Source organism: Mobula hypostoma, chromosome 3 (assembly GCF_963921235.1).
Source record: "Mobula hypostoma chromosome 3, sMobHyp1.1, whole genome shotgun sequence".
Taxonomy (NCBI): domain Eukaryota; kingdom Metazoa; phylum Chordata; class Chondrichthyes; order Myliobatiformes; family Myliobatidae; genus Mobula; species Mobula hypostoma.
The window spans coordinates 143,556,413-143,583,585 of record NC_086099.1 but is presented as its reverse complement, the minus strand read 5'-3'; the positions used below and the strand labels follow the sequence as shown (position 1 = coordinate 143,583,585).

The window sequence follows — 27,173 nt, the reverse complement described above, 5'->3', positions numbered from 1 at the left end:
GAAGCGAGGGGAAAGTTAATTATTTAATCAATTAAAGCAAGAGTAGAACTGTGGCCCTTTGTCTGCTCGTGAGAAATGGTGCAAGTTCTCTGGGCCATGCAGCATTTGGTGGAGAGAAAAGCAGGAAAAAGCCAAGTTTCTAAGTTGCCAGGTTTAGTTATTAAATTGTTAAGTGTTGATCAAATTCAGATTCTCTCCAATAGAGCTGAATAACAGTGCTACGGCTACAGCCGTTTTTTTAAGAGTGCACCTGGGTAATTGTTTTTAATATATAATATTTACTGTGTGTTCACTGGCCTGGAACAGAACTAAATGATGTAGAACGTTTCTATTGTCTGACCCTGGTCTTTGGAAGTCAAGTAGAAATATGTTTTTAAATACAGTAAAATTTTCCTTCAACACCTTTGGAAGGACCTTTTTGAAGGGGTGAAAAACAGGGGTTGCCAGTTGAAGGAAAATGCAAATAGAAAAGTTGTAAAGGTAAAACAATGCTTGAAGAGAACTTTGGAAGATACTGTATGTCGATGGGGGTAACCACAGAAAGATTACAAAAAAAACTATCTGTCTCTCAGAAATGAACTGGTACCTGTACAAAGTGCAAATTAAGGTAAGGCTTTGAGGTGTTTTGAATGCAAGAACAAGGATCTTAGTCAATGTCACTTTTTTTCACAGTTGTTAGTTTCAAACATCTAATTGAAAATCATTTTAAATAGATCAACACAAGTAGAAATACTGACTAAATTGGGGAAATGAGATGGAACGTGCTCTGCCATCTTTAGTCTCCCCATGTCTTTCAGGCTATATTTCCAAAACGCTGCCCGTCAATGGCATGCATTATGTTCGTGGACAGGTTTCATTTCTGCTTTGTTGTGTTCCCTCCCATCGTCCTTTTTCTGCAACTTGCTTTTTGTATTTGTTTCAGATGATCTTAATTTGAATCTCTTAGATTGAAATTAGGGTGATCTTGAAAATAATATTGCTTAAAAGTTCCTTAGCACTTGCAGGAGTGTATTAATCCATTACGGTGCAGTGTGCCTGTAACGCAGGCTTCATTCATTATCGAATGAAACAAAATCCAACAGCCAGCAGGCCAGCCAGCCCTCATGGCTTGGAGAAAGAGTCAGCATTTTGGGTCAATGATCCGTCAACAGAACTGAACAAAATTAGAATGAAAACGAAGCCAACATAATGGAGAGAATATGAAGGAAGTAAGTTGACTAGGTGGGAAAGGAGCTGCTGAGCATTCTTGTCTTTATCAGCCTGGGCAATGAGTTGGGAAATCATACTACAGTTGTGTAAACTTCAGTTTGTGCAATGCTGGCTGTTGCATTACTGGAATGATGTAGAGGCTTTGGAGAGGGTACAGAAGAGGTTCGCCAGGATGTTGCCTAGAATAGAGAGTATTAGCCATGAGGAGAGCTTGGATAAACTTAGGATGAAAATAAAACAAACTGCTAGAAGGAGCTCTGGTCAGGCAGAGTCTGTGGAGGCAAAGGGATAGGCAGGTTGGGGCCCTGCAAGTTGTATCACAGGTTATCACATAGTAAGTAGAAGTTGGAAAGTTATACTACAACTGCTTCGATTGCATTTGGAATGCTGAATGCAGTTCTAGGAAGGATATGATCGTACTGGAGAGAGTGCAGAGATTTACCAGGAGGTTGTCTGAATTGGAGGACTTTAGTTTTAGGGAGATACTGGATAGCTTTGGGTTGTTTTCCCTGGAATGCAGGAAAGACAGGAATGGATTAATACGGTAGATAGTCAGAATCCTTTTTGCGTGATGGGGGTATTTTTTTTAAAACAGAGTGGAGGCTTCCATTTCCACCAACACTAAACAGCAGGCTAGTGGTAATCTTTCAAAGAGTGTGCTATATATCGCTCAGCTGTATCTGGCAGGGTGCAGTTCCAGAACCCTAGGGAACTATTCACCCCATTCTGTCTTAGCATAATCTCCATACAGCGGTATTCTGATGTACGCATACCTGTAGCTCAAAGAGCAATCAGGTAAATGAACCCCACTCAAAAGTTGTATTGGTCTCTGCCATTCCTTTAGATTCATCAGCTGCATGGAGAGGGGGAGCCTGCTACATGGGCAGCAGCTTCCTCTCAATATCGTTCTACCCTGGTATGTGTACTGGCTTGCATAGACAACTGGGATGCAATATCCACAATCAGCCCTGATGAACGGAGGGCCTACGCCATCCATGGTTTATCAGCAGATCCAGGGCTTCAGCTATCTCCTTCTCGGTGGATCCTGTAAGCATGATGTCATCAGTACAGTGGACCACCTGTATATCAGGCGAAAGAGTACAGGCATTGTGGTCTTGCGCTGTCAGTCAGTGGTACAGGGTAGGACTATTCACATACTCCTGAGGCAATCAGATAAAAGTGCACTGTCTGCCTTCCTGTGTAAAGGCAAACTGATCCTGTGTTCCTGGCGACGGGAATGGAAAAGAGTGGGTTGGTCAGATCTATTGCAGCATACCGTTTCTTGTCTTCCTGTGACATTCTTTCCACTAAGTTACTATGTCTGGGACAGCAGCGAAGTGTTTGGCACCCATGTACAATAAAGCATTAACCCTTTCTTTCTCCCCCCCCCACTACAAAGTAATAGTTACGCGAGGTCTCGGGTCCCCCAGATGAAGAGACTTCATAATTCTGATTGCTCGGAGACCTGCCTCCTCCCCTATGTGAGAGTTTGGGGGCGGGGCTGCCCCGAATTGACCCTTGTGCCCCTGATGTCCATCGCTGTCTCTGTCATTTTTTGCACTTTAAGCCGAGTGATAAGTTCTCCTTCCAAGGGCCGGGCACTAGGTTTAATTCCCTTATTATCACAATGATGCTTCCATAAGGCATACTTGGCTCCTGTACGAATATTACCAATCCTTGCTTTACCCACTCCTACCTTTAACAGGGCATGAGACACTACCTGCGTTATTTTAAATCTTCCCATGCTTTCTTTCAACTTGCCCAGGACATCACCTCTACTGCTCTTCATCTCAGCTCTCCAACATAAAGGTGGGTAACATCAGACAATATGTTGGCCACTACCACAAAACCAAAGGTGTTGTCCATCCACCCTGGTACTTTAACCCCAGTCTTATCCTCAGGTTCATCCTGTTGTTTGCAACACAATCCTGCCAACTATGCCAATTGTAACAAAAATTATTTTACGATTCATTAGGTGTTCTTTCCTCGTTCTGCTCAGGGTACTGACATTTGCATTCACAAAAAAGGAGATGACGTGTTTAAAGTCACACAAAACTTAACAAAAATGCACAAATGCAATACAGAAAGAAAAGCAAAAGTTTGTATTTGTAGCAGTACAGAAATCAAAACAATGCTTATTAATAGATCAATAGCTACATTTAATGTCAACGAAGTGTGTACAATATACATCCTGAAATTCTTTTTTTTCTGCAGACATCCACGGAAACAGAGAACTATCCCAAAGAATGAATGACAGTTAAATGTTAGAGCCCCAAAGCCACCCCCAGCTCCCACCCTCCCATACACACCACCATCACCAAAAAGCATCAGCACCTTCCACCGAGCCCTTGTGTGCAGCAAGCATCAATAAAGACACAGACTTGTAGTACCCAAAGACTAATTGTTTGCCTGGTAACTCGACATACCACAGTCAGTATCTGTTCCCGTTTCACAGCGAGAGGGGAGACGTAACAAACAACTGGCTGGTTTATGATGTTAAAAGTCTGTTGCATTGCTTTTTCAGAGCTCTGCGCCCAGGGAATCAGGCACAGCAAGGTACACCTCTCTGGACACACAACCCCCGGCAGCTGACCCACTGCTCCCAGTGTTGCATGTTCTCCCTAACGCCTCAATCAGGGAATCAGCACGTCTCCAGAGCCACGAAAACCCAGCACCCTGAAGGCACGCTTGTCTTCCAGGCTGCATCCTTGGGTTATCAAAAAGTGGCTGGTCATGAGGCCCTGAGAGCGGATCCCATTCCTGCAAAGAACCGAAGTCAGAGTGCAACTCCAGGTCAGAGTCTTCAAAAGAACCTTGAAAAGGGAAAAAAAAAAGATAACAAAGATAGAAATCGAGCTGTTTCCGAAGATGCAAGCAAAGGGGTCGCTGTTTAGTGCCAACATAACTTCACTTCGCCCCTCTGAGTTATCACCCAATAAACAAGCTGATCTCTGCAATGTCGGAGGGGAGCCACAGATACAACAAAATTCATGTGTGTCTCTCTGTCTTTCTCTCTCTCTTTGTCTAGCTCTCTCAATGTATTTATGGTCTTAGTATATTTGAAGCAGAGGTTGATAGGTTTCTGATGAGTCAGGGCTTCAATCGTTATGGGAAGAAGGCAGGAGAATGGGTTTGAGAGGGATAATTAATCAGCCACGATGGGCTGAATGGCCTAATTCTTCTCCGACTTCTTATGGTCTTAATTGTCCCTATCTTCTTAGCATTCATAGTGGTTTGACCTAGCCTAAGACCAAAACTCTCCCAAAGAAAGTGCCCCCCTTTTTTCTTTTAAAACCCTTCACAATTCCTTTAAAGCTTAATATAAATACACCCCAGTACTTTTCCATCCCTTGGTGTTACCAGCTGCACCCCTTTATCTCTTACGACCTTCAGCCCAGACATACAATTCTGGAAAACAGAGATTATAGGTCTGTAAGGAGGCAAACATAATTCATTTTCTAATCTAGGGGATGTGCACTCATGCATATCTCCAGCCCATTACAACGTTCCAAACAGACACCATTTTGTCTCTGAACTTCCATTTTATTTTGGCATGTACCAAGAAGGAATCATAATTAACTCTTTCCTTACAGAGCCTTGACCGATGCTCCTTCCTCTTTTGATTTCACAAATGACCACTTGAAGGCATCCACAAACCTCTCTGCTTGGTTGTTGGACTGTGGCTGACACGGGGGGGGCGGGTGGGGGGAGGTGAGTGGATGTGGATCTGGTAGATTGCAGCAGTTTGCCAGACATCCCACCTCTCCCGGAACTTCCGGGAGTCTCCCGCATATGAATAGTGGCTCCCTGATGCCCGCAAATTATATACAATATCACAGAAATCAATTTTTTTGAGAGCGAGAGAGAGAGAGAGTGAGAGCAAGCAAGCGAGAGAGAAAGCAAAATAGAAAGCGTGAGAGCGACCACGAGAGAGAGTGAGAGCGAGAGCAAGAGAGAGAGCGTGAGAGCAAGAAAGCAAGCGAGAGCGACCACAAGAGAGAGAGAGCGAGAGCACGCCATGGGAGAGTGTTCCAAAAAAAGGAAATATAAAACGTACGTCACCCCAGACTACCCTAAAGTGTACCCCTGCCTAATAGGGGTCAAAAATAATGGCACTGTTGCTCGCTGCGCTGTTTGCAACAGTGACTTTTCTATTGCCCATGGTGGGTTAAGACTGTAAAAGACATGTTGAGGTGAGTTTAACAGGTGTCATTTGTTCATTAGCATAGCTAACATTATTTAAACTAGCTGGCTGGCTGCTAAGGAGCTACTCTATTGCAAATATCCCACCTCTCCCAGAAGTCTCCCGCAAATTGATGGTGCTACTTCCCTGAAATGAGTTTTTGCAGGGTGGGATGTCTGCAGATTGCTGACCACTGAACTGTGTGCTGTTGTCAGAATTAAGCATTTCTGGCATCCTAAAGTGGCTAAGGATCTGCAGCAGCTGTTCAATGATGGCCTCAGTCAGTATTGACTTCTTAGATAATACTTCTGGCTATTTGGAATAGATGTCAACCCTGGCAAGGTAGGTACATCTGTTGATTGGGCCAGCCAAGACAATATGTGCTCGACTCCAAGGTCTGATATCCTGAGGCCATGGTTGTGAATCGACTTTACTTGGATTCTTTGCTGCCACAGAGCACTGAGTTACACTGCTTGCATATGGGTGTGATGTCTTTGTCTGTGCCCAGCCAGAACACAATGCTTCTCGCTAGGGCTTTCATTGGATTGATCCCTGTGTGCCTATGGTGGAATTGTTTCAGTATTTCTGGTTGAAGTGTTTGTGGAATGACTATTCTCTCTCCAAAATCTAAGCAGGAGTTCACAGTTGAGAACGATGTATGACATTGGAATAAGGGTACAGCATCTTCCTCAACTTTGACTGGCCATCAATCAGTGAGGTGTCTGGAGATACGCTGAAGAAGAGGATCTGCTGCTCTTCCTGTTTTGATCTTATCGACCATGACTGGAAGACCTTCAGCAACATGCAGTACAACCCGGTGGACTTCGCAATCAACTGAAATCGTAGCTTTGACTTCTGTAAACTGCTGATTAATAAGTCTGCAGAGGGTTATCTGCCTGGCCAAGGTCATGAGTTGACATGTACTTAATTTCAAAGTCACAGGCTAATTACATTGTTTTGTAGAAGGTTAGCTGTATATACCAGGGTGCCTCTCTTAGACCCAAAGATGAACAACAATGGTTTGTGATCAGCAAAGAGAGTGAAGCGTCTGCCAGGAGACATCTTGTGGAATTTCTTCACAACACAGCAGAGATGATTCCCAAGGCTTCCATCTCCATTTGCCCATAGTTCCTTTCCGCTGCAGTCAGTGATCTGACTGCATACATGACAGCTTTTTTGGAACCATCAGGGAAGATATGGGACATGACAGCACCCACCTCATAGCTGGACGTATCCATTGTGAGAACAATTGGCAGCTCTGCGTTGAAATGCATCAAGAGTAAATCAGATGACAGCATTTTCTCTACCTAATCAAAAGCCTCTTGGCATTGTTTGGACTATTTCCATATGGCATGATTATTCAGCAGAGCATTCAGTGCCTCATTTAGCCGGTGGATTGCTGGGAGGAATGCTGACTAATAACTGATCACACCCAAATATGATCGTAAAGTGCTGATATCTGATGGTGGAGGTATCTTTAAGACAGTGGTGTTGCTTTTAGGATCTAGGTTACGACCATGCTCATCTATGATGAATCCCAGATACTTGATGGAATATATCAGGAGGCTGCATTTTTCTACCTAAAGTTGCAATCCAAAGTCTTGTAGTCATTTCAAACAAGGTCCAGGTGTTGGCATAATTTGGTCTGATCTGTGCCCATCACGATGATGTTGTTGAGGTTAGCATAACACCATTAATACTATTCAGCACAGTGCCATAAGCTGTTGGAAAATTGAAGGAGCCACCTTTACCCTGAAAAGCAGATGGAGGAAGGAAAACAGCCCCTTACGTGTTGTTATGTTCGATGTTCTTTATTTAGGAAAGATTCAAGGATGTTTTATTGAACTTACTGAACATTTTCAATTTTTCTTGTTTTTGCCTCATGATACTGCATTTGCATAGCAATCAATCTCACTTCCTGCTTTGCAACTGGGCTTAGTATGGTTTTACAGTGTATTTCATCAGTGACCAGATAAATTCTTGTTGTCGCCAATTGTTATGCTTGCTCAGCTATAAGTGCTGACTGAGACCCTGAGCCTGGAGATAGAACAAAGCTGGAACATGTAATAAACCTTTATTCATCAAACCACACAGCCAAAATCAACAGTGCAATCAGAGCACAACTATTTAAGTGTCATGAAAAAACGTCTGAGACGTTGTCAGGGACAGTGGCCAATCAGAGAAATTTCAGCCTGGGATTGGTTGACAGCTGACCAATAGGCATTGGTTGCTTTTGACTCATCATAACATGGGCAAAAAGGTAGGTGTGGACATGGTGTATTGAAAGGACTGTTTTTATTCTGTATCACTTGGACTGTCTATTTCCTGCTGCAGAGTAATACCATCAAACTAGTGTCTTTAAATCACTTCTATAACAGAGAAATTGATGTGCAATCTAGTGCTGATTTGTTGATCAGTTTATAGCATTCTTCCAGGAATTGGTTGAAGTTGTAAACCCAGATGCTCAGAAGTCTAGGTTTTCTTAGGTCCCTTATCCTCCTAGTTGATCAAATGAGAGAGTTCCCATTCTTTCCAGTGATTTGCACTACTTGCCTATGGTACAAAGGATGTGGGCAAATTTGTTTCCCATCTCTGCATTATCATTGGAACATGATCTTTCTCATTCACTGGAGACAGTTAGGATAGATGAGGATCAGAATTCAAGTAAACTTTTGTTTCTTGCCAGGTGCTGTTTGGGGCATCCACACACTACTGCCCACGTGGCCTTGATCTTGTAAACTCAGGCACTCAGCATTTTGTAAGCACAAGGTATTCTGCAGATGCTGGAAATCTTAAGCAACATACACAGTGATAGAGGAACTCAGCAGGTCAGGCAGCAACTATGGAGAGGAATAAGCAGTCAGCATTTCAGGCTGAGACCCTTCATTAGGAGGGGGATGAAGGTGGTGGGGAAGGAGTACAAGCTGGCAGGTGATAAGTGAAACCAGGTGGGAGGGAGCATGGGGAGGTGGGATGAAGTAAGAAGCTGGGAGGTGATAGGTAGAAGGGGTAAGGGTTTAAGAAGAAGAAATCTGATAGGAGAGCACAGTGGACCAAGGAAGAAAGGTAAGGAGGAGGGGCATCAGAGGAAGGTGAGGAGAAGGGCAAGGGTAAGGAAGGAACCAGGAAGGGGAATAGCAAAAGGTGGGGGGAGAAATTACTGGAAGTTAGAGAAATCGACGTTCATGCCGTCAGGATGGGATTAAGCATTTGACAGATCATTAAGGTAGTGATTTGAGTTCCCAAATGCTGCTGAATTCTGTGTTGAGCAACGGATGTTTGACTCCGTGACTTTGCTGTCTCAACTCATACAACTAACCTCACCCTCACTCTGTCCCCACAATACCACTGCATCCCACTGAAATGTATTTTTAATTTCTTTGTGGTGGTTCTGAAATGGCATCTGCTCAAAAATATCTCATTAAATTTTGATTAAATTGAAACAATTGAGTGTCCATTGGGGCATGGATGTTGTATTTTGAATCCTGGTGATTAAATTAGATGCATTATACTTGGCTACTTCTGTATCTTATAGGTAATCTGTCCTCCTCCTTTATGCAAGCCATACAGCAGTATTTTACATTAAGTATTGTTAAGAGCTGATATACTTACAGACTTGGAGCAATAATTACACCAAGTCCCTTGAAAATTAGTCTAAATTTTGCTTGTGAGCTATTTTCTCTGTACCCATTCAGGCATTAATGATCCTATGCTAAATCGTGTCATAGCAATTTCAGACACCATATTCTTTTGACTTCCTTAAACACCAGTTTGTCATTTCAACTATTCTGATGTGAGTGGTTGTAGAGTAGAAACCAAGCACTTTTCTGAAAGTGTGGATAAAGGATTGGTGATACTCGTATCTCCTGCCTTTATTGCTGGAGCATGGGTGCCTGACCTCTAGCCATAGAATTGTACATTTGTTTGCTATAAAGGTTGGGAGGAGTAGAAAGTTAAGACTTAATAATATGGTAGTTGTTTTCAAAAACCTATGGTTCATGATTGAATAGGATTTTGTAGGAGGCTGTTGTCTTGAGCGAAAAACAATCTGCTGCAAGAACTCAGCTGGCCAAGCCCTTTCTATAGTGGGAAAGAAATTTGTCAACCTTTTGACCCAAAATGTTGACAGTTCCTTTCCTTTCATAGATGCTGATTTTTTTTCCACTAGTTCTTCTAGCAGATTTTGTTGCTCCAGATTCCAGCATCTGTAGTCTCTTGAGACATTCTTCTTGGTGGCTTATTTTTCCTGAAACATGACTTCAATTTGTGTCTGTGATATGGTTTCTTGCAGCATGAATTCATCAAATCCATCCCAGCATGTCCTCTTCTTGCTAAGACCAGTAGCTCAGTGTCATTTTTCTTTAATGGTGGATTCATAGATTGTTCACAGTAGAACCAGATAACTAATAGCAGGCAACACACATAAAAGTTGCTGTTGAACACAGCAGGCCAGGCAGCATCTTTAGGAAGAGATACAGTCGACGTTTCGGGCTGAGACCCTTCGTCAGGACTAACTGAAAGAAGATTCTTACTCTTAAGTAAGAGTTAGTAAAAAAACTGCTGCGTCCAGCAACTTTTATGTGTGTTGCTTGAAATTCCAGCATCTACAGATTTCCTCGTGTTTGCGTTTTTAACTAATAGCAGGTAGAGATGCAGGTCCAAATGGCTCCCTCTGCAGTAAACTAAAACAGTTCTAATGTTGATGAATACAAAGTGAAATGTATTTGACTTTGAATTATAATGTGGTGAGCAGTGAGAGTCTCTGAGCTCACAGTGGATACTGATCACTAAACTAGCCCTTGAAATGGAGAAAAGTCAAGCAAGGGGTCAGAGATGGACCATTTGAAATTGAAAGCTGGCTGGAAATTAGCAACAGAAGTGAGGAAACACAAGTGTTCTGCATGACATCAGGACGCAGCACCAGTCAGGCTTCCTATCCTGAAAGACTTCTGTTCCAATCTCACAGTTTCTCTGTCTTCGCCATCTTGTTCTAATAGCAAAATCTCCCAAACCAGAATTTCAAACATCTCTTCTTGCTTGATAATTGTGCTTTCCTTACCACCATTACTGACAGGCTCCTCAACAGTGTAAGTTCATTTCATGCACTTCTGCTGTTAATTTCTCCACTTCTTCATACAGCAAGGAGAAGATTCTATTTGTCTTCATCTTCTACCTCTGCAAACTCAGTGCTTAACAGTTTATTCTCTGTAATTTTGGGTGCCCAATGCATCTTTCCTCCCCTTTTGCTTCAGGCATTCTAAAAGGACTGTTCTGACGCTCTGGTCCTTTTGCCTTTCCACCAACACCACTTCCCTTCTCACAGCACCTTCCCATCCAACTGCAGAAGGTGCAACATCAGCCCCTTTTACTTTCTGTCTTTCTGCATACAGGCACCAATTTCCTCCAGATGATGCAACAATTTAGTTCCAGTTTATTGTACTGCATTTGGTGTGCAGGATGTGGTCACCAGTGCTTAGGAGAAAGCAAACATATTGTATGATTTTTCTCTCATCTTAGGAACTTCCATTTGGTTCCCCCTTTTAGGCTTGCCGCAGACATCAACTTGGTTATTCATTGGCATTGACTGGTCTCTTTTTTTTCAACTTTCTCCACTGCTATTTGAGTCATTAAATCCATCTTCCCCTCTATTTTACCACAGCTCTTCCCTTTAGTTCTTACTGCACCTCCCCGCAGTTTAAAACATTTTAAATCTGGCCTTTATTTTTAGGATATTGGCATGAAACTCTAGTTGTTTTCCTCTCTCTCCACACATGCTGCCTGATCTGATGAGTAATTAAAGCAAATTCCATTTTTATTTAAAAGTTACCTTATTTTATTTTGAACATAATTCATCTACTGTACCTTTTTGTATAAACTAATTATACAGTCTGCAATCGTCAGTTATTTCCACATCCAAGTAAGGCCTGCACACCAGGGAATTGCATTCTTTACGCATAATGAACTGTTTAGTGGGTGTTCAGTGTTCTATCAGAAGTCTAAACAAAAAAAGACAGTCTGACTATTGTAGGAACTGAGTACGTGAGCTAAGGCAAGGCTTAATGGTAAACCAATAAAAATTGATCCACAAATGCCCTTACTGTTAATTCAGTCACCAGGGATCTTCCAGACAGCAACTTCAGACAGGACATAGTATGATCAGGGACATAGTAACTGAAGTGCTCTAGTCTTTACTGTCTGAAATCAATGCAAATTTCATCACATTGTTTGTGGAATTCTTGAAGTATTCAAACAGACCCTTCATAATTTGGGAGTCTCAGAAAAAAGGGCCTTCACTCAGCTACCTAAAGCTGTGAAGGAAATTTATAAAAGGTTATGGTCGAAGCTAAAAGATGGTTCAATAAACTGTTTTGATCCTGATTGTTGTAAATGGGTAGGAAGTCTTCCCTTCTGGGCTCAGAACATTGCTGAAGATCTCATAGGAGGAATTAGCTTAAGTAGTTGATGTCCAGTAAACCTGGTACTTAGCAACTGAAGATTCTAAAATTAGCAAAATTGGCTGGCAATAGTATTGACCAATTTATTGGAGTTCTTTGCAGATGTAGTATGTGTTAAGAATAAAAGAATATCAGTTGATACACTACAACTGGATTTCAAGAAGGCATTTTAATGAAGCACACATCAAAAGTTGTTGCAAAAATAAAAGCTCATGATGTATGAGATCACTTGTTGGATTGTAGATTGGTTGGTTAACAGAATGCAAAAAGTGGGTATAAATTGTCTGATAAAATGTAATAGTGAGTGATTGCCATAGGGTTTGATGCTGAGACCTCAATCTTTTACAGGTGTCAGTATGTTAACAATGTGGAGAAATGCACCTGTGGTGTATTGCTCAATTCACTTATGATGTAAGTTAGTTGTGAAGATACACAAAGAGACCACAAAGGGATATAGCTAGGTGTGAATGGGCAAACTTCTGGTGAATAGAGCATAATAATGGAAAAAGTAATAAAGAATCAGATTATTCATAAATTTCCTTGCATGCACTTGGGATTTGGACAATGCGATAATACAGCTAGTGGAGGGGTTTCTCACTGAGCCAGCGACCCAGATTGAGTTCAGACATCTGTATGGAGATGGTGACTGCATCCTCCAGTATCCTGCTAAATCGCAAAGATGTGCAGGCTGGTAGGTTAATTGGTTATTGTAACTCACGTAGGCACAGGGTAGAATCCGGGAGGGAATTTGACAAAGTAAAATGGTGTAGGTGGGTGGTTGGTAGTCAGTTTGGATTCGATGGACTGGATGGCCTGTTTCTATTCTGTATCTCTCTCTGTGACGCTGAATCTGTGGCATCCAGATGAGTCCATTCAGGTAAGTGGGATAATTCTACTAAAGAGAGGGTTCTGATCCATTCTGGTCAAATCGGGTATCTGCCTAATAGAGGCTTATACCCAGTTTATAGAGACGAGTACAGGTGTCCCCCGCTTTTCGAATGTTCGCTTTATGAAACCTCACTGTTACGAAAGACCTGCATTAGTACCCTGTTTTCGCTAACAGAAGGTGTTTTTACTGTTACGAAAAAATCTGTGTGCGACAAAATTAGCGCGCGAAAAAAAATCAGTGCGCGATAAAAGGCAGCGCGCCGCACGCCCCGAGCAGCCGCTCTCCCCCGGATTTGGAACTGCATTCTCGCCGGCATTGCTTAAACATGTGCCTGTGAGCAGCCGTTTGCAAGATGAGTTCTAAGGTATCAGAAAAGCCTGAAAGAGCTCGTAAGGGTGTTACACTTAGCGTAAAACTAGACATAATTAAGCATTTTGATCATGGTGAACGAAGTAAGGACAAAGTGAGTTTGGCTTGTGGAAGTTGACGGAGATGATGTTGAAGAGGTTTTGGCATCCCATGACCAAGAACTGATAGATGAAGAGCTGATGCAATTGGAAGAGGAAAGGATAACAATCGAAACCGAATGAGTAATGATAAAGTATGACTTTAATTTTGAAAGGGTACGTAGGTTTAGGGGATATTTGCAGGGTGCTTTGAGTCCTTACAAAAACGCGTGAGGCTCAGCAGTCAAGCAAGCCTGCCACAACAGATGAACCTTGGCCTTCGACATCGAGGCGGGCAGTCATAGGAGAAGATGACCTTTCTGCCCTGATCGACGATGAGATGACACCCCAGTGTCCCACCACCCTAACCCCCAGGCCGCGGACGGATACTGATTCGCAGAGAATGCAACGGTAGCCGGGAGACACACAGCACATCTTTTAAGAAAAAAGCTGAAATAAGCATGCTAATTAATTAGGTGCCGCCTGATACGTAATTGTCAGCCCAGATCAGAAGCGATGCAATTGGCAATCGGCTCTGATCTGGGCCGACAATTACGTGTCGGGCGGCACCTAATTAATTAGCTTGTTTATTTCGGCTTTTTTCTGAAAGATGTGCTGTGTGCCTCCCAGCTACTGCTGGACCCCTGCATGCTTCGCAGCAATGTATCGGGTCGCTGCCCGGAGGGTGGGGGCCACTGCAGCACCCCAACCTCCCACTCAGCCTAACACACCATCATCAGTCTGCTCCGCGCTTTCCCAATTCCAGTAAGTGATACTACACTGTACATACATTATTTCTACTTTATATCGGCTGTGTATTTTTACGTGTTATTTGGTATGATTTGGCAGCTTCATAGCTTAAAGGTTACTGGAGAGCACTTGCGCCGTGTTTTTGCTGACGGCGCTTGTGTGAGATTTTCGCTACGGAAAACAGTTCAGGCAATGATTGTGGAAAAGTATTTCTACTTCATATAAGCTGTGTATTTATCATATCATTCCTGCTTTTACTATATGTTACTGTTATTTTAGGTTTTATGTGTTATTTGGCATGATTTGGTAGGTTATTTCTGGGTCTGCGAACGCTCACAAAATTTTCCCATATAAGTAAATGGTAAAATTGCTCCTTCGCTTTACGACATTCTGGCTTACGAACCGTTTCATAGGAACGCTCTACCTTCGGATGGCGGGGGAAACCTGTATGTCCATGGGGTCAGTGATTTCAAAGTTCAAAATAAATATCATCATATACAACCCTGAGATTCACTTCCTTTTTGGCATACTCAATAAATCCAGAATAGAATAATAACCATAATAGAATCAATGAAAGACCACTCCAACTTGGGCGCTCAACCAGTGTGCGAAAGAGAATAATCTTCCTCCTGTATGGTCTGTGCTCTCCACATTTTATCTTATTGTCGATATTTGTGATAATGGAGTATTTTCAGAGATCTTTATTTTGTGCTTTCTCTTTGTATTCTTTACAGCAGATTGCCAAACTGAGGCATCAGCTCCAGCGCAGTAAACAAAGCAGCCGGCACAATAAGGACAAGGAACGTCAGTCTCCACTCCACGGCAATCACACTGCTATCAATCAGTCTCAGGTAAGCTGTATGTAGACAAAAATAGATGCAATTGATTGCATTCTTCTTTTGTTTGTGCAGTCACTTCATGAGACAACGTCTGTACCCGTTGGCGTGTTTTGTGTACAGCAACTTGTTCAAATGAAGGGATGTTCAAAACAAAATATGTTATAAACTCATCATAGATTAATCAGCAGCTTGTTGAATCCTGTGTTAATCTGTAGAGTGGGAGTTATCAGCAATTTTGATGAATAGTTCTGACAATACTGTTCAACAGATCTTTTCCTTTCAGACACTATGCACTTACACCAATTTTTATTTTGGATTTGTTGTATTAACAGTCTTACTTTTCACACTCACAACTAGTTATCCTGTAAGATGCCACGCCTGAATGGTTCTTTATATTTGCTACTAACTATGATGTAGATTATGCATTTTTAAAGATGAAGGTAAGATCAATATGAGTACTGAGTGCTTAAGCACTAAATATATTTGCCTTTCAATTTCAAAGCCATTTTGGTCAGAGCAAAGCAATAGGGTTGAAGACCCACGCCCTCTACCCAGAAGAAAATGGACAAACTCTTATTCACCTGTTCCTCCAAAAACGAAAACTGTGCATTGTAGACTATAATTGTTAGTGGGAAAGGATCTGTCACAAGAGCAATGATCAGCTGAGAAATGACTACTTCTTTGAATGTTTTAGATGCTTTGAAGCCAATGAAAAGAGAGGTGTCTTCTCCTCAGAGCACAATAAACTGATCCACTGTGTCAGAAGTAGTTTCTGAAATGGTGTTTCAATGTGGCATCGTAGAACATTGAAGCACATTGGCTTGGAATATTTTTCTGTCTTTTAAGAGAGTATCATTAGCCTAGGGCTATGTTTGCATATTAATGGATTTAAGTACTGGTTTGGGAAACACATTTTGATATTATGTTCATGTTTATGATTCAGATGGTGGTTCATTCTGAGTTATTAGTTTTGTGAATTGTGTCTGCAGAATATTCACATGGACAGCTTAGTACCATTTAATTGACCACAAAAGCCAATACTTATGCAGATTTAAATGATCCATGTATCAACTGGAATTTCTTTTCTACGAACTTACTGATAATTCTGAAGACATGCACGTCAACAAAAATTGTTGCTTAAGTTTTAAATAAGTTGAGTGAAAAAATTGTTGAAAAATCCATTATTGTTGAAGGTTAATTACTATTAAATTATGTATCGAAATGTGATCTGTTTGGTACACAAGCACTAAAGGTATACCATTCAAGTTAGATATTTAAATATTCTAGGTTAAAGCCTTTGACTGTTTGGCTTTCTTTAGTAAAAGTATGCCATTCCATGGTTGCTTTTAAGATGAAATGCCACTGTATTTTTAGTGCCAATGTGTAGATTAAGATTTGTTTCTAAGCAATATACTTCATTGTCATTTAGCTCTTATGCAGTGTGAATTATCTCTGTGATTAATTAGATATAAGCTTAATTAGATGTTTCTCTGGATTGATTTTCTATATTACGATGGAGTACCCTAATACTAGACTGAAGCAGGAACTAACAAACCTATAACTGGCAGCATTCACCTGGTGAAACATAGTTCAACAGATTGGTGGCAGGATCGTGAAACAGAATTTGCTCTAATACCACTGGTATATGTCGGGAAATTTGTTGTTTTGCAGAGGATGGGAACGGTAAGTTCTAGGTCCAATGCTGGGGAGTCGAGTTCCACATAAATGAATATAATTGATTTAACTCCAACAAAAGCTAGTGAAATATTAATAGGATTTAAGTACTGGTTTGGGAAATAAGTTTTGATGTAATGTTCAAGAAGGTTATGATTCACATGGTGGTGCATTCTGAGTTGCCAGTTTTGTGAACTTTGCAGCATATTCACATGAATAATGTGAATCCACTTTATTAGGATGGGCCACGCATTAGATTACTCAATATTGTTCTTCATACTTAATGCATATTGTTACTACCAACACCGAGTAGCAATTGTTGGTCTGTTATTTAAGGAAGGAAATGGGGATAATCATGTGTTATAAAGAGAGATTAGACGAAATTGGCCTGTTTCTTTCAGAGCTGTGGAGGCTGAAGGGAGACCTGATAGAAGTGTATAAAATTGTGAGTGTCATAGATGGCAATGATAGACAATTGGTACTTTTTCTTCAGGGTCTAAATGTCTAATATTAGAGGGCATGCATTTAATGTGGTGAGAGAGTTCAAAGGTGATGTATGGAGCAAGTTTTTTTTTACACAGAGATTTTGGGAATGTCTGAAATGTACCACCAGGAGTGTTAGTAGAGGTAAATATAACAGATGTTTAAGGCTGTGCAAAGAATAGAGAGATGTAAGCAATATCTAGGCAAAAAGGATTAGTGTAGATAGGCATTTAGCTACCAGTTCAATAGTTCAGCACCACATCATGGGCTATGGGAACTGGTCATGTGCTGTACTAGTCTATGTTACGTGTACAATGTTCTATGTGTCTCTTCAAGATTTGTGTAGAAAATGATGTAGTGTTTGCCCATTTTAGGTAGTATGTGTTTACTAGCAGAAGAGCATAAGGTGAAGTGAAAGAAGCAGAAGTTTAAAAACCACAGGGTTGTTCGTTAACTATGAAGCATTAATTGCATAAATATTAGCACATTTCAGTCATGACTAATTGAAATATATCAACATATGTAAGTTTTGCTATTGAGTTTAAGGCCTGTTGTACTGAGAGAGAAAGATAATAATCTAGGAATCTGTTCTTAAACGAAGGCATTATTGTGTTGTAGATGTTCATTAACAATGATGGAAGGAATAGAACGACAGTAAGTTAGAACACTCACTTTCAGCTTTAAGACTTGGGTTCATCTCAGTTAGGCATATAGAAACTGATGAACACTTGTCCTCTTTTAATGATTTATTTGTTCAACCAGTATAACCAACAGCACAAAATTGCACTAAATGACTGCTCATGAGAAGCTGGTTGATATGGTATAGAGATATCACCCTGCTGTAGTAATGGGATTTCTGTGATAAACCTTTTGTGGGAGTGCTTAACACAAATTTTGACACAGGTAGGGATGGAAAACGTGCTGTATTTCATCATTATTTTTACACTGACACGACTTCTTTTCAGGTAAATGATAAATAATAAAAAGAAAAACAGGAAACTTAGATTCAGACTTCCTTTGTTTATGAAAGGTTTCAATAATGTAGTAAACCTCAAAAATGCAGTTTACAATTACAAATAAAGATTTGTCCCTAGCTTACTGAAGAAACCTTTCTCTTTGGGAACAGGTACTCCTTTTCATGACACAGAAAAATTAGTTTAATCTCCCACAAACTTCCTACTTATAAAGTGCATATTTGGTCACCAGAATAAATATAGCTATAGTTGTAAAAGCTGGAGGGTTTGGAAATTAATCACATTTTGAGAGAAAGCACAATAGAATTTATTGAAATTGTTAATTCAGTCCAACTTATGTGCAAATGGATACAATCCCTAGTGGATTCCAGTGTTATCTTACTTTTGCTCTACTCTACAAATTCTTTATTTAAGTGTTGACTGAACTTTTTTGGTGAGCTAAGATTCTGGTTGGCTTTATTCATATCAAAATTATAGAAAGCGAACATCTGAAAAATAAGTTGCAGATGCTGGAATCATAATGCAAAAATAGAAAATTCTGGAATGCAGAACTGCAAAAGGTTCTCCACACTGAAATATTGACTCAGTTTCTGTTCCCACAGAGGTGGCCTAACTCGCTGAAATTTCCAACATTTATTGCTTAAATTTTTAGAAACCATAAAGAAATTAATGAAATCCAGTGGCTTTAGAAAGTTGCAGAATGGTTATAATACTGTGTACCCAGGCTCATTATTATTCTCCACGTATGTCTTCTATAAATTCCAAGTACATTGTATGCTTGCTTACAATGCTATTAATACGTTTTCAAATAATTATCTTACTTCCTTCAGGAAGAATGTTTGCCTCGCTTCTTCAGTGACATTTGCTAAAGTGCATTCCAAGTTGTAATGCCAACTCTGCAGTTTAAATCCTGTCCTTTACATACATTAAGATCACACCACATTGCTGTGACGACTATAATTTCCAGGCTGTGGTTTCGCTTGCCTCTGTATAGGCCTAATCTGTCCACTCGGTGAACGTGGAAACTCCCTTGTAATTCTTCAAGGAGAAGAGGAGAAGTTCTTGCATCCTACACAATATTATTTTGCAAACCGATAACAAAAGCAGTTGATTGTTGGGATCTTGTGTTGAACAGTCTGGCCGTAGGTCTTTTACAGGAGTGATACTGGTTCAGTTGTGAAGGAGCCTGGGAAACACTGATGGCAAAAAGTAGCAAATTTCATTTGAAAGTTGTTTTCTGTTCCGTTTAATTTTGCTAAATAATCATTTAGAATTTTAAAGATTTCTGAAATATTCTCCCTTTAACTTCTTAGTTGTCCTTATGAAAGGCCTAACCTTAAGTTCTTTGTAATAATTGTGGTTGTACAGAAAGATTTCCACACCACAGTAAATAAAACATCATCTGGTACTGTTCCTTTCACAACTCTCTGTACCTCTTGCTAAATGAAAAGAAGTGAATAAGCATAGTTTAAATCTTCAAAGATGATAGTTTTTGAAATTTCACTGTGCCGTTCAAAAATAATGAGTTTCAATCCTGGAGCTTTTGTTCAAACTCGCAATCAATTCAATTTAAACTTGATCAGTTGCATTCCACAGATTAGATTTCCGTTGCCCTGCCACAACAAGAAATGTGCATATCTTCAGTGGAAAACAAGCCCAAGATTTATTTTCAAGACCGAAGCCATTTAAATCTTTAATTTTCTAATTATTGTAGTTCTTTGTGATTTACAGTCTTGTAAGAGTATACATTGGCAGGAGGGCCAGAGGTCTATACACTGCAGAATTTCTCCCTGTATCTTTTAAAAGTAGTTTTGTTGGGTGAATACTTATTTGGCTACTTTTAGTTATCCAGGATTATTTAATGAAACAATGCTTTGCATCTCCTTGAACTTTTAATGTAATTTATAGAAAGGGAGTTCTTAAATTTCACAAGATGCTTTTGTGAAGGGAAGTTAGCTACCTGTTTCAGCATGCCTCAACCAGCAATCTCCATCCGTTTGCCTGTGTAACGCTCTGGAAGGTTTCACTGCTAATATAATGGCCTCTCTGTAATGTTTCACTGCTAAGGTAATGGCTTCTCTGTAGCAGCAATGTTTGGGTTATGACGAGAGATAATGGTGCCTTTGAAATGTATGTTAGTCAATGAGAAGCATGTCGTTCTTTCTTGTGGGTCTGGGAGCAGGGATTTTGCAGTCTTTCATTGGCAAGAAATGAAGAGAGAAGACGTGAGTGGAGAGATTTGGTAGACCACCGGATGGAGTGGACTCAGAGTGAGGGTCCGACGGTCAGCAACACTCAGAGGAGGTCGATGGGGGTCAAATGTTCCAACATGCACTTTAGACTGTTTCGTTAAAATGGGCCCCTTTTTCTTTACTAACCCTATAGTCGGATACAGCCTCCCGAGCGCCATCCTCTGCCGGGCGCCTTCGACCTCGCCCTGGCCACTGAAGCACACAAAGCCGAGGATTTCGAGGCCTTCTGCTGAGGGAGTTTACTGTCATTGTGATTGTTGCTGTTTTCCAGTGGTGGGAGCGCATCAGAGCGTGTCCAGATCATCTTTAAGAAAAAAGCTGAAATAATCAAGCTAATTAATTAGGTACCGCCCAGGGTGATTTGAGTATCTCAGAAACTGCTGATCTCCTGGGATTTTTACGCACAACAGACTGGAGTTTACAAAGAATGGTGCCAAAAACAAAAAACATCCATTGACTATCCCTTTGAAAGACTCCAAAAGATTAATCAGAAATGACCTCCCATGCAAGTGATGGTCGATCTAGTCCCTCAGAATTCCTTCCAACAGCTTCCCTACAGCTGATCTCAATTCCCTCGCCTGTCTCTGCTACCCTTCTTGGACAATGGAACAACATTAGCCACTTTCCTGTCTTCTGGAACTTGGCCAGTAATTAACAATGAAGCAAATATCTCTATGGGAACCACTGCAAATTCTTCCCCAGCCTCCCATAAGGTCTGGGAGTACACTTGGTCAAGCTCTGGGGTTTGCCCATTTTGATGTGCTTCAAGACCTCACTATTTATTACCATCATTTCTTAGGCATCTATAATATTTTCCTTAGTAAACACCAAGGAGAAATAAACATTCGAATCTCAACCATCTCCTGCAGCTCCACACATAGGCAGCCCTGATGGTCTTTAAGAGGATCTAGACACCACCTTTTCATCTTTTTACTGTTAATATAAATGAAAAACCTCTTGGGAATATCTTTAACTTTGCCTGCCAAATATATCTTGTGTCCTCTTGATTTTCCTCTTAATCATGGCCTTAAAATTTTATATTCATTAAGGAATATTCGTACGCATCTACCTAAATGTGATGTATAATTCCTTCTTTTTCCTTACCAGAACTTCTGTCTCTTGCTAGCTAGGGTTCCCTGAACTTTGTATGTTTAGCCTTCACTCTTAACATGAACATGTGGCCCCCGGACTCTAGGTATGACCCATTTAAGAGCTTCCCACTTTCCAACTCTTCTCTGCCTTTAAATAATGTTATCTTGTTGACCTCAGCTAGATATATTTATTTATTTAGAGATACAGCACAGTAACAGGCCCTTCTGGCTCAACGAGCCCACACCGCCCAATTATACCCCTTGTAACCAATTAACCTACTAACCCGCTGGTCTTTGGAATGTGGAAGGAAGTCCGTGTGGTCGTGGGGAGGACATACGAACTCCTGATAGGCGGTGGCGGGGATTGAACCCGGATTGCTGGCACTGTAATAGCGTTACGCTGACTGCTGCACTACCCTGCCGATCTTCAAGTCAAGTCACTTTTTATTGTCATTTCGACCATAACTGCTGGTACAGTACACAGTTAAAATAAGACTTTTTCAGGATCATGGTGCTACATGAAACAATACAAAAGCTACACTGAACTACGTAAAACAACACAAAAACTACACTAGACTACAGACCTACCCAGGACTGCATAAAGTACACAAAACAGTGCAGGCATTACAATAAAAAATAAACAAGTCAATAGGCACAGTAGAGGGCAGTAGGTTGGTGTCAGTCCAGGCTCTGGGTATTGAGGAGTCTGATGGCTTAGGGGAAGAAACTGTTACATAGTCTGGTCGTGAGAGCCCGAATGCTTCGGTGTCTTTTGCCAGATGGCAGGAGGGAGAAGAGTTTGTATGAGGGGTGCTTGGGGTCCTTCATAATGCTGTTTGCTTTGCGGGTGCAGCATGTGGTGTAAATGTCTGTAATGGCGGGAAGAGAGACCCTGATGATCTTCTCAGCTGACCTCACTTTCCGTTGCAGGGTCTTATGATCCAAGATGGTGCAATTTCCAAACCAGGCAGTGATGCAGCTGCTCAGGATGCTCTCAATACAACCTCTGTAGAATGTGGTGAGGATGGGGGGAGGGGTGTGGGAGATGGACTTTTCTCAGCCTTCACAGAAAGTAGAGATGCTGCTGGGCCTTCTTTGCTGTGGAGCTGGTGTTGAGGGACCAGGTGAGATTCTCCACCAGGTGAACACCAAGAAATTTGGTGCTCTTAACGATCACTACAGAGGAGTTGTCAATGTTCAGCAGAGAGTGGTCACTCTGCATCCTCCTGAAGTCAACAACCATCTCTTTTGTTTTGTTCACTTTCAGAGACAGGTTGTTGGCTCTGCACCAGTCCGTTAGCCGCTGCACCTCCTCTCTGTATGCTGACTCATCGTTCTTGCTGATGAGACCCACCACGGTCCTGCTGATTATCTTCAAAGCGGTCTGTGCTCCAGTTCAGGAATCTAACTATTCTATCTTCTGCTTCTATCTTTTTCCTGTTAACCATTTAAAAACTAATAGAATGTTGCCCGGCTGGGGAAACTGCTCCCCAATTGCCACTTTGATGACACAGGACGACAAAGATTTTGCTTCCTGATTACTTTCGGGTGTACCTTATGGACTTTGGGCTGCTGATCATGAAAATTACCATGACGCACCATTTTTTTGTTATTGCCTATGTTTGTTATTTGAATTCATAATTCAAGTCAATTAAAATGTTGCCCACAATGTAAGCTGAGAAATTTTTTATCTTGTCCAGGCATGGTTAAACAGGGTGGATGCTGCATGACAGGACAGGTTTTAGAAAGGGTATAAAAGCATCATGCATACACTGTTCTATGTGTTGTGTTTACATGTATATCAGTTTGCAATCACATTGATGTGCATGCTCTATGTGCATAGCATATTGTGTGTATTCATTAATATAAAGTAATTGTACTTTCAGGAGTATTTATGATAGCAAAATGTCTCGCTAGTGTTGCAGCAGCTGTGATACTTTCTGTTTTATTTGTGGCAAGTATACAATTAAATCTCAAAGACAGAGCAAAACTCCTCTTATTAAGAAAGCCTATGAGCTCTACCTTGGTGTAAAATAGGCAACCAAGAGAAAGATTGGGCTCCTCACAGCTTGTTGCATTCCCATTTAGTCTTCTTCCTTGCAAATCGTGGGCTGCCAGTGATGAGCTTGGTGAAAGGTTTCACCAGGACAATGCAGTCATGGATAAATGGTATCAGAGCAACTGGAATCCATCAATGCTGGCTGATTATTGTTGGACACTTAAGCCAGAAGCCTCAGACACTGAGTACAAATGAAAATCATCAACAAAACATTTTTAGCGTTGTTGAACTATTGCAAAGCATCAGCATCATTATGTAATTAAACACATCATAGTGAATAAAAGTTAATTTCTTGTTTCTCTAAATTCATACATCATACAAGTGTTCAGCCTTGCGTGGCCTATCATGACCACAGAACATTTCTGAGGAAGCGACACTTTAGATAAAATTTGTTGTCCAGTGTTAACGTGGCCCACTCTCGTTCCCTAAGAAAAGGTCCTGTATTGCTCCTTCACAGATTGGGTCTTCCAGTATGTATTGCACGGGCAAAGTGCCTTGGATACTGCACATTTCTGCCTCATCCAGGCCCTTTGAACTAGGGGTGGCCAGGTGGAAGCTGGGAAATTTGAAATTCCTATTATTCCTATTATTCTCATGGTGATGTGCAATTTCTCAAAACATCTGCTTCTCAAGTTTCCACTGACTAGTGGGGTGGGGGCCGGGGGTTGGTTCTGCCAAAGTGACCATCGCCTTCTTATTGTAAGTTCTACCCATATGCTTTGTTAGATGATTTCCAGGAATATTCTCTCTAGGCACTGCTGCAATGTCCTCCTGTATCAAAGTGGCATCACCCCCTCCATTTCTACTTGTTCCGCTGTCACGCCTAAAGCATTCGTGTCCCGGAGCTTTGAGCTGCCTTTTCTCAGCCACGTTTCTGTTATGGCCACAATATTCCATCCATATCTTCATTCTGTGCACCCTGCATGTTAAGCTACATTCATTGAAATAGTTGTAATTTAAAGCAGTGCTCCTATATCCTTTCACTGTAAACATGACTGTCTTGACTGCTAGGGTTACACTGTTTGGTTGCTGCATGTACTTCGGTCTTCCCATTGATTTTGTTTCCTTGAATCCTACCCTATGGCAATCTAGTTGAAACTCTTCCTATCCTACCCTATGGCAATCTAGTTGAAACTCTTCCTTTGGGGGCAAAAGTAAATTTTCCCACTTGGATATCGCCCCCCCCCCAAGTGGAACCTGCTCCTATTGTACAGGTCACCCAATGATCCCAATGATCCATGAAACTGAGCCTCTGCTCCCTGCATCAGCACTTCAGCCACAAATTTATCTGGCCTATCTTTCTATCCTGGACATACTAGCATGTGGCCGATCACTACCCTTGGCGGTCCTGCGTTTTAATTTCTCATGATCATCATACCACATCTTTATTTTTGGTTAAACATGTCAATTAAAAAAATCTTCCAGAATTCCTTCATCAGTCTGGAAAATGAAGGAATTAAACCCATCTCGTTTTCCAGTAGAAGTGTGACATACCAATTTGATTACTGGTTATCCATCAAAATTTGGACAGTGTTGCTTGCTTGTGTGGGTCTGGTTACATGGTCTTGAAAAGCAGGTTGCCTCTTATTTCTCTTCAAATGCTGTTTACGTGGTCAAATGCAGATTGTATAGAGTCAGAATCTTGGTGTTCGGAGCACACCATGACAGGATTATTTTAATATTGTGAAAGCTAATTTGAATAGAATTTTAGTTAATACCAGTTTGCTCTGTGCACTGATAACAGATTCATTAGATTTAAGTTCCCACAACATTTTCAGTGGGCCTATAATATGAGTCAATTGCTAAATGGTAACAAAAGCACAGGCTTTCAAACTTTGTGATTGACTTTATAATATTGACTCACTCCCAGATTGTCGTTTGTTCGAATGAGTTAATGACAAATGACAACTCGAAGGAAAATAGTAGCAGTCCTTTCAGAAAATATTGCTTTTACATTTACATATAGCAAAATAAATCATATGTTAATCATGCAATTAATTCAGAACTTCGGCCATGTGGCTTTCATCTTGTAAGGTTTGAAGAACATTCATCTATTGGAAGAAGGAGAAGGGTTAATGTCACTTGGATTTATTTGCAGTCACCACATACCTCTTGCATTCAATTAACTCTCTATATAAAACAAGGACAGGAAACTCTGGCAAACCATCATCCGAGAAGGAACAGCAAGTTTCAAAGCCAACAGATGTGCAGGATTAGAAGAAAAGAGAAGAAAATGGAAAGAGAGGCAGCAACAACCGAAGCCCAATCTGCCATCTGGAACTACCTGTCCTGAATGCGGAAGAACTTTCAAAGCCAAGATTGGACTCATAAGCCACTTGAGAGCCCATAAGTAGATCAACAGAATGAAGACCATCATCCTGGACCTCGAGGGATAGCCACGACGACAATATAAAACAATATTTCATTACAAGGCAGATTGGAGAACTGTGCTAAACACAAGAAGCATTTTTCACACATCTGGAATAAAACTTGTGTTAGTAGTTTAGTGGGGCAAGTTCATCTCCTTCAAACAACCACTTCAAATCGGATGAAGTAAGAAAAGACATTTTATCCATCTTATCATTTCAGCAATACATTTAAAGGTTGCATGAAGTGTGATTGTTTTTTGCACATGATGGAAAATGTTCTTTCATATCACTTTTTCCATCTGTTTCTTCAACATCTTATTTGTAGTGGATGTTCCATTACTGCAGTCTGTTGTGCTTTGTTGCTCTGAGTCCTCCGAGGTCCCCAGTCATATACAAAATACTTGCTTTGGTCAGCATTATTTATAAAAGCATCAGCTGCTCTGCAAACTTCAGTCACATTTTATCATCGGCATTAAACATTCCAATAAGACTGTTGTGACCTTTACTCCAAACTACAGTATGCTCCTTTTGTCTATGTAATGTAAACTTTTATTTAAAAAGTAGACAGGAAATGTATTGCCCATTATTCTACGTTCACAGGCAATCGGCCTCAGGATTATCTGAAATAAAAATCCAGGCTGCATTTTGAATGTGACCTATTATTAGAATGGCATGTATTTTCTCTTTTACTCATATTTGATCTGGTTCATTATCTGTCTTTAGCAGGTGAGATGCAGTTGAGTGTTTGTTATAAGTTGTTTAAATCTGCCTCGGTCTTTGCTCTGAAGAAGTGTAAAAGCTGTATGGTGATTTGATTCTCTGTGTGATTTGTCCTTTTACCACTGAAATGGCAATGCAATTTGACATTTGCTGTTAAGGGGTAACTCTGGGGACCTAATTAAATACTCAGAGATATTGGTGAAAATGCCTGGTGATGTTCCGGATACTTTCATCTGTAGCAAATTTATAGTTTATAGCTAAGAACAGATTTTAAATAGATAACCTACATCAGTACTAATATTATATATCTATTAGATCATTGATAGTTGGTAGCATCCTTGTTAGATGATAATTGCACTGTAGAGAATAATCCAGTACTATTTAAAGGCAAACTTGGTGATTATGTTCATATAACATTGAAGATACAAAATATTACATTTTACTGCAGAGTGCAGTCGTTATTCTGGGCAGAGGTCAAGATGCTCAGTAGTTTGCTATTAGTTCTTCTTCTGATTCCTCCTTTGCCTCTCCACATCTAATTTTCCATGCATTACAATGTCCTGAGTTAGCTTGGAGAAGATGCAGTTTCGATTCCTTGAAATTTTCATCATACAACTTTCAAGCCTGGTTGTAAAAAGTTAAAGTGATACAAACTTATGATTATGTGTTCTCTGGATAATCAACGTAATGATGCTTCTCCTTTCACTCCTGTCTCCTGTGTTATAAAAGCTAAGCTAGGGAGCACATACATTATTTGGGGAAAAAAAAACTTAAATCTAT

At 40.7% G+C, this 27,173-nt stretch overlaps 1 protein-coding gene across 3 annotated transcripts in view; it reads left to right on the top strand.

The window, feature by feature from the left end:
• The window catches only part of glcci1a (glucocorticoid induced 1a), a 235,131-nt gene that overhangs the window by 136,030 nt on the left and 71,928 nt on the right, over positions 1 to 27,173 (top strand). For all 3 annotated transcript variants that reach the window (XM_063043803.1, XM_063043802.1, XM_063043801.1), the window contains exon 4: positions 14,667 to 14,783. In XM_063043803.1, the coding sequence (XP_062899873.1) occupies positions 14,667 to 14,783 (117 nt within the window). The remainder of the gene's footprint in view (positions 1 to 14,666; positions 14,784 to 27,173) is intronic.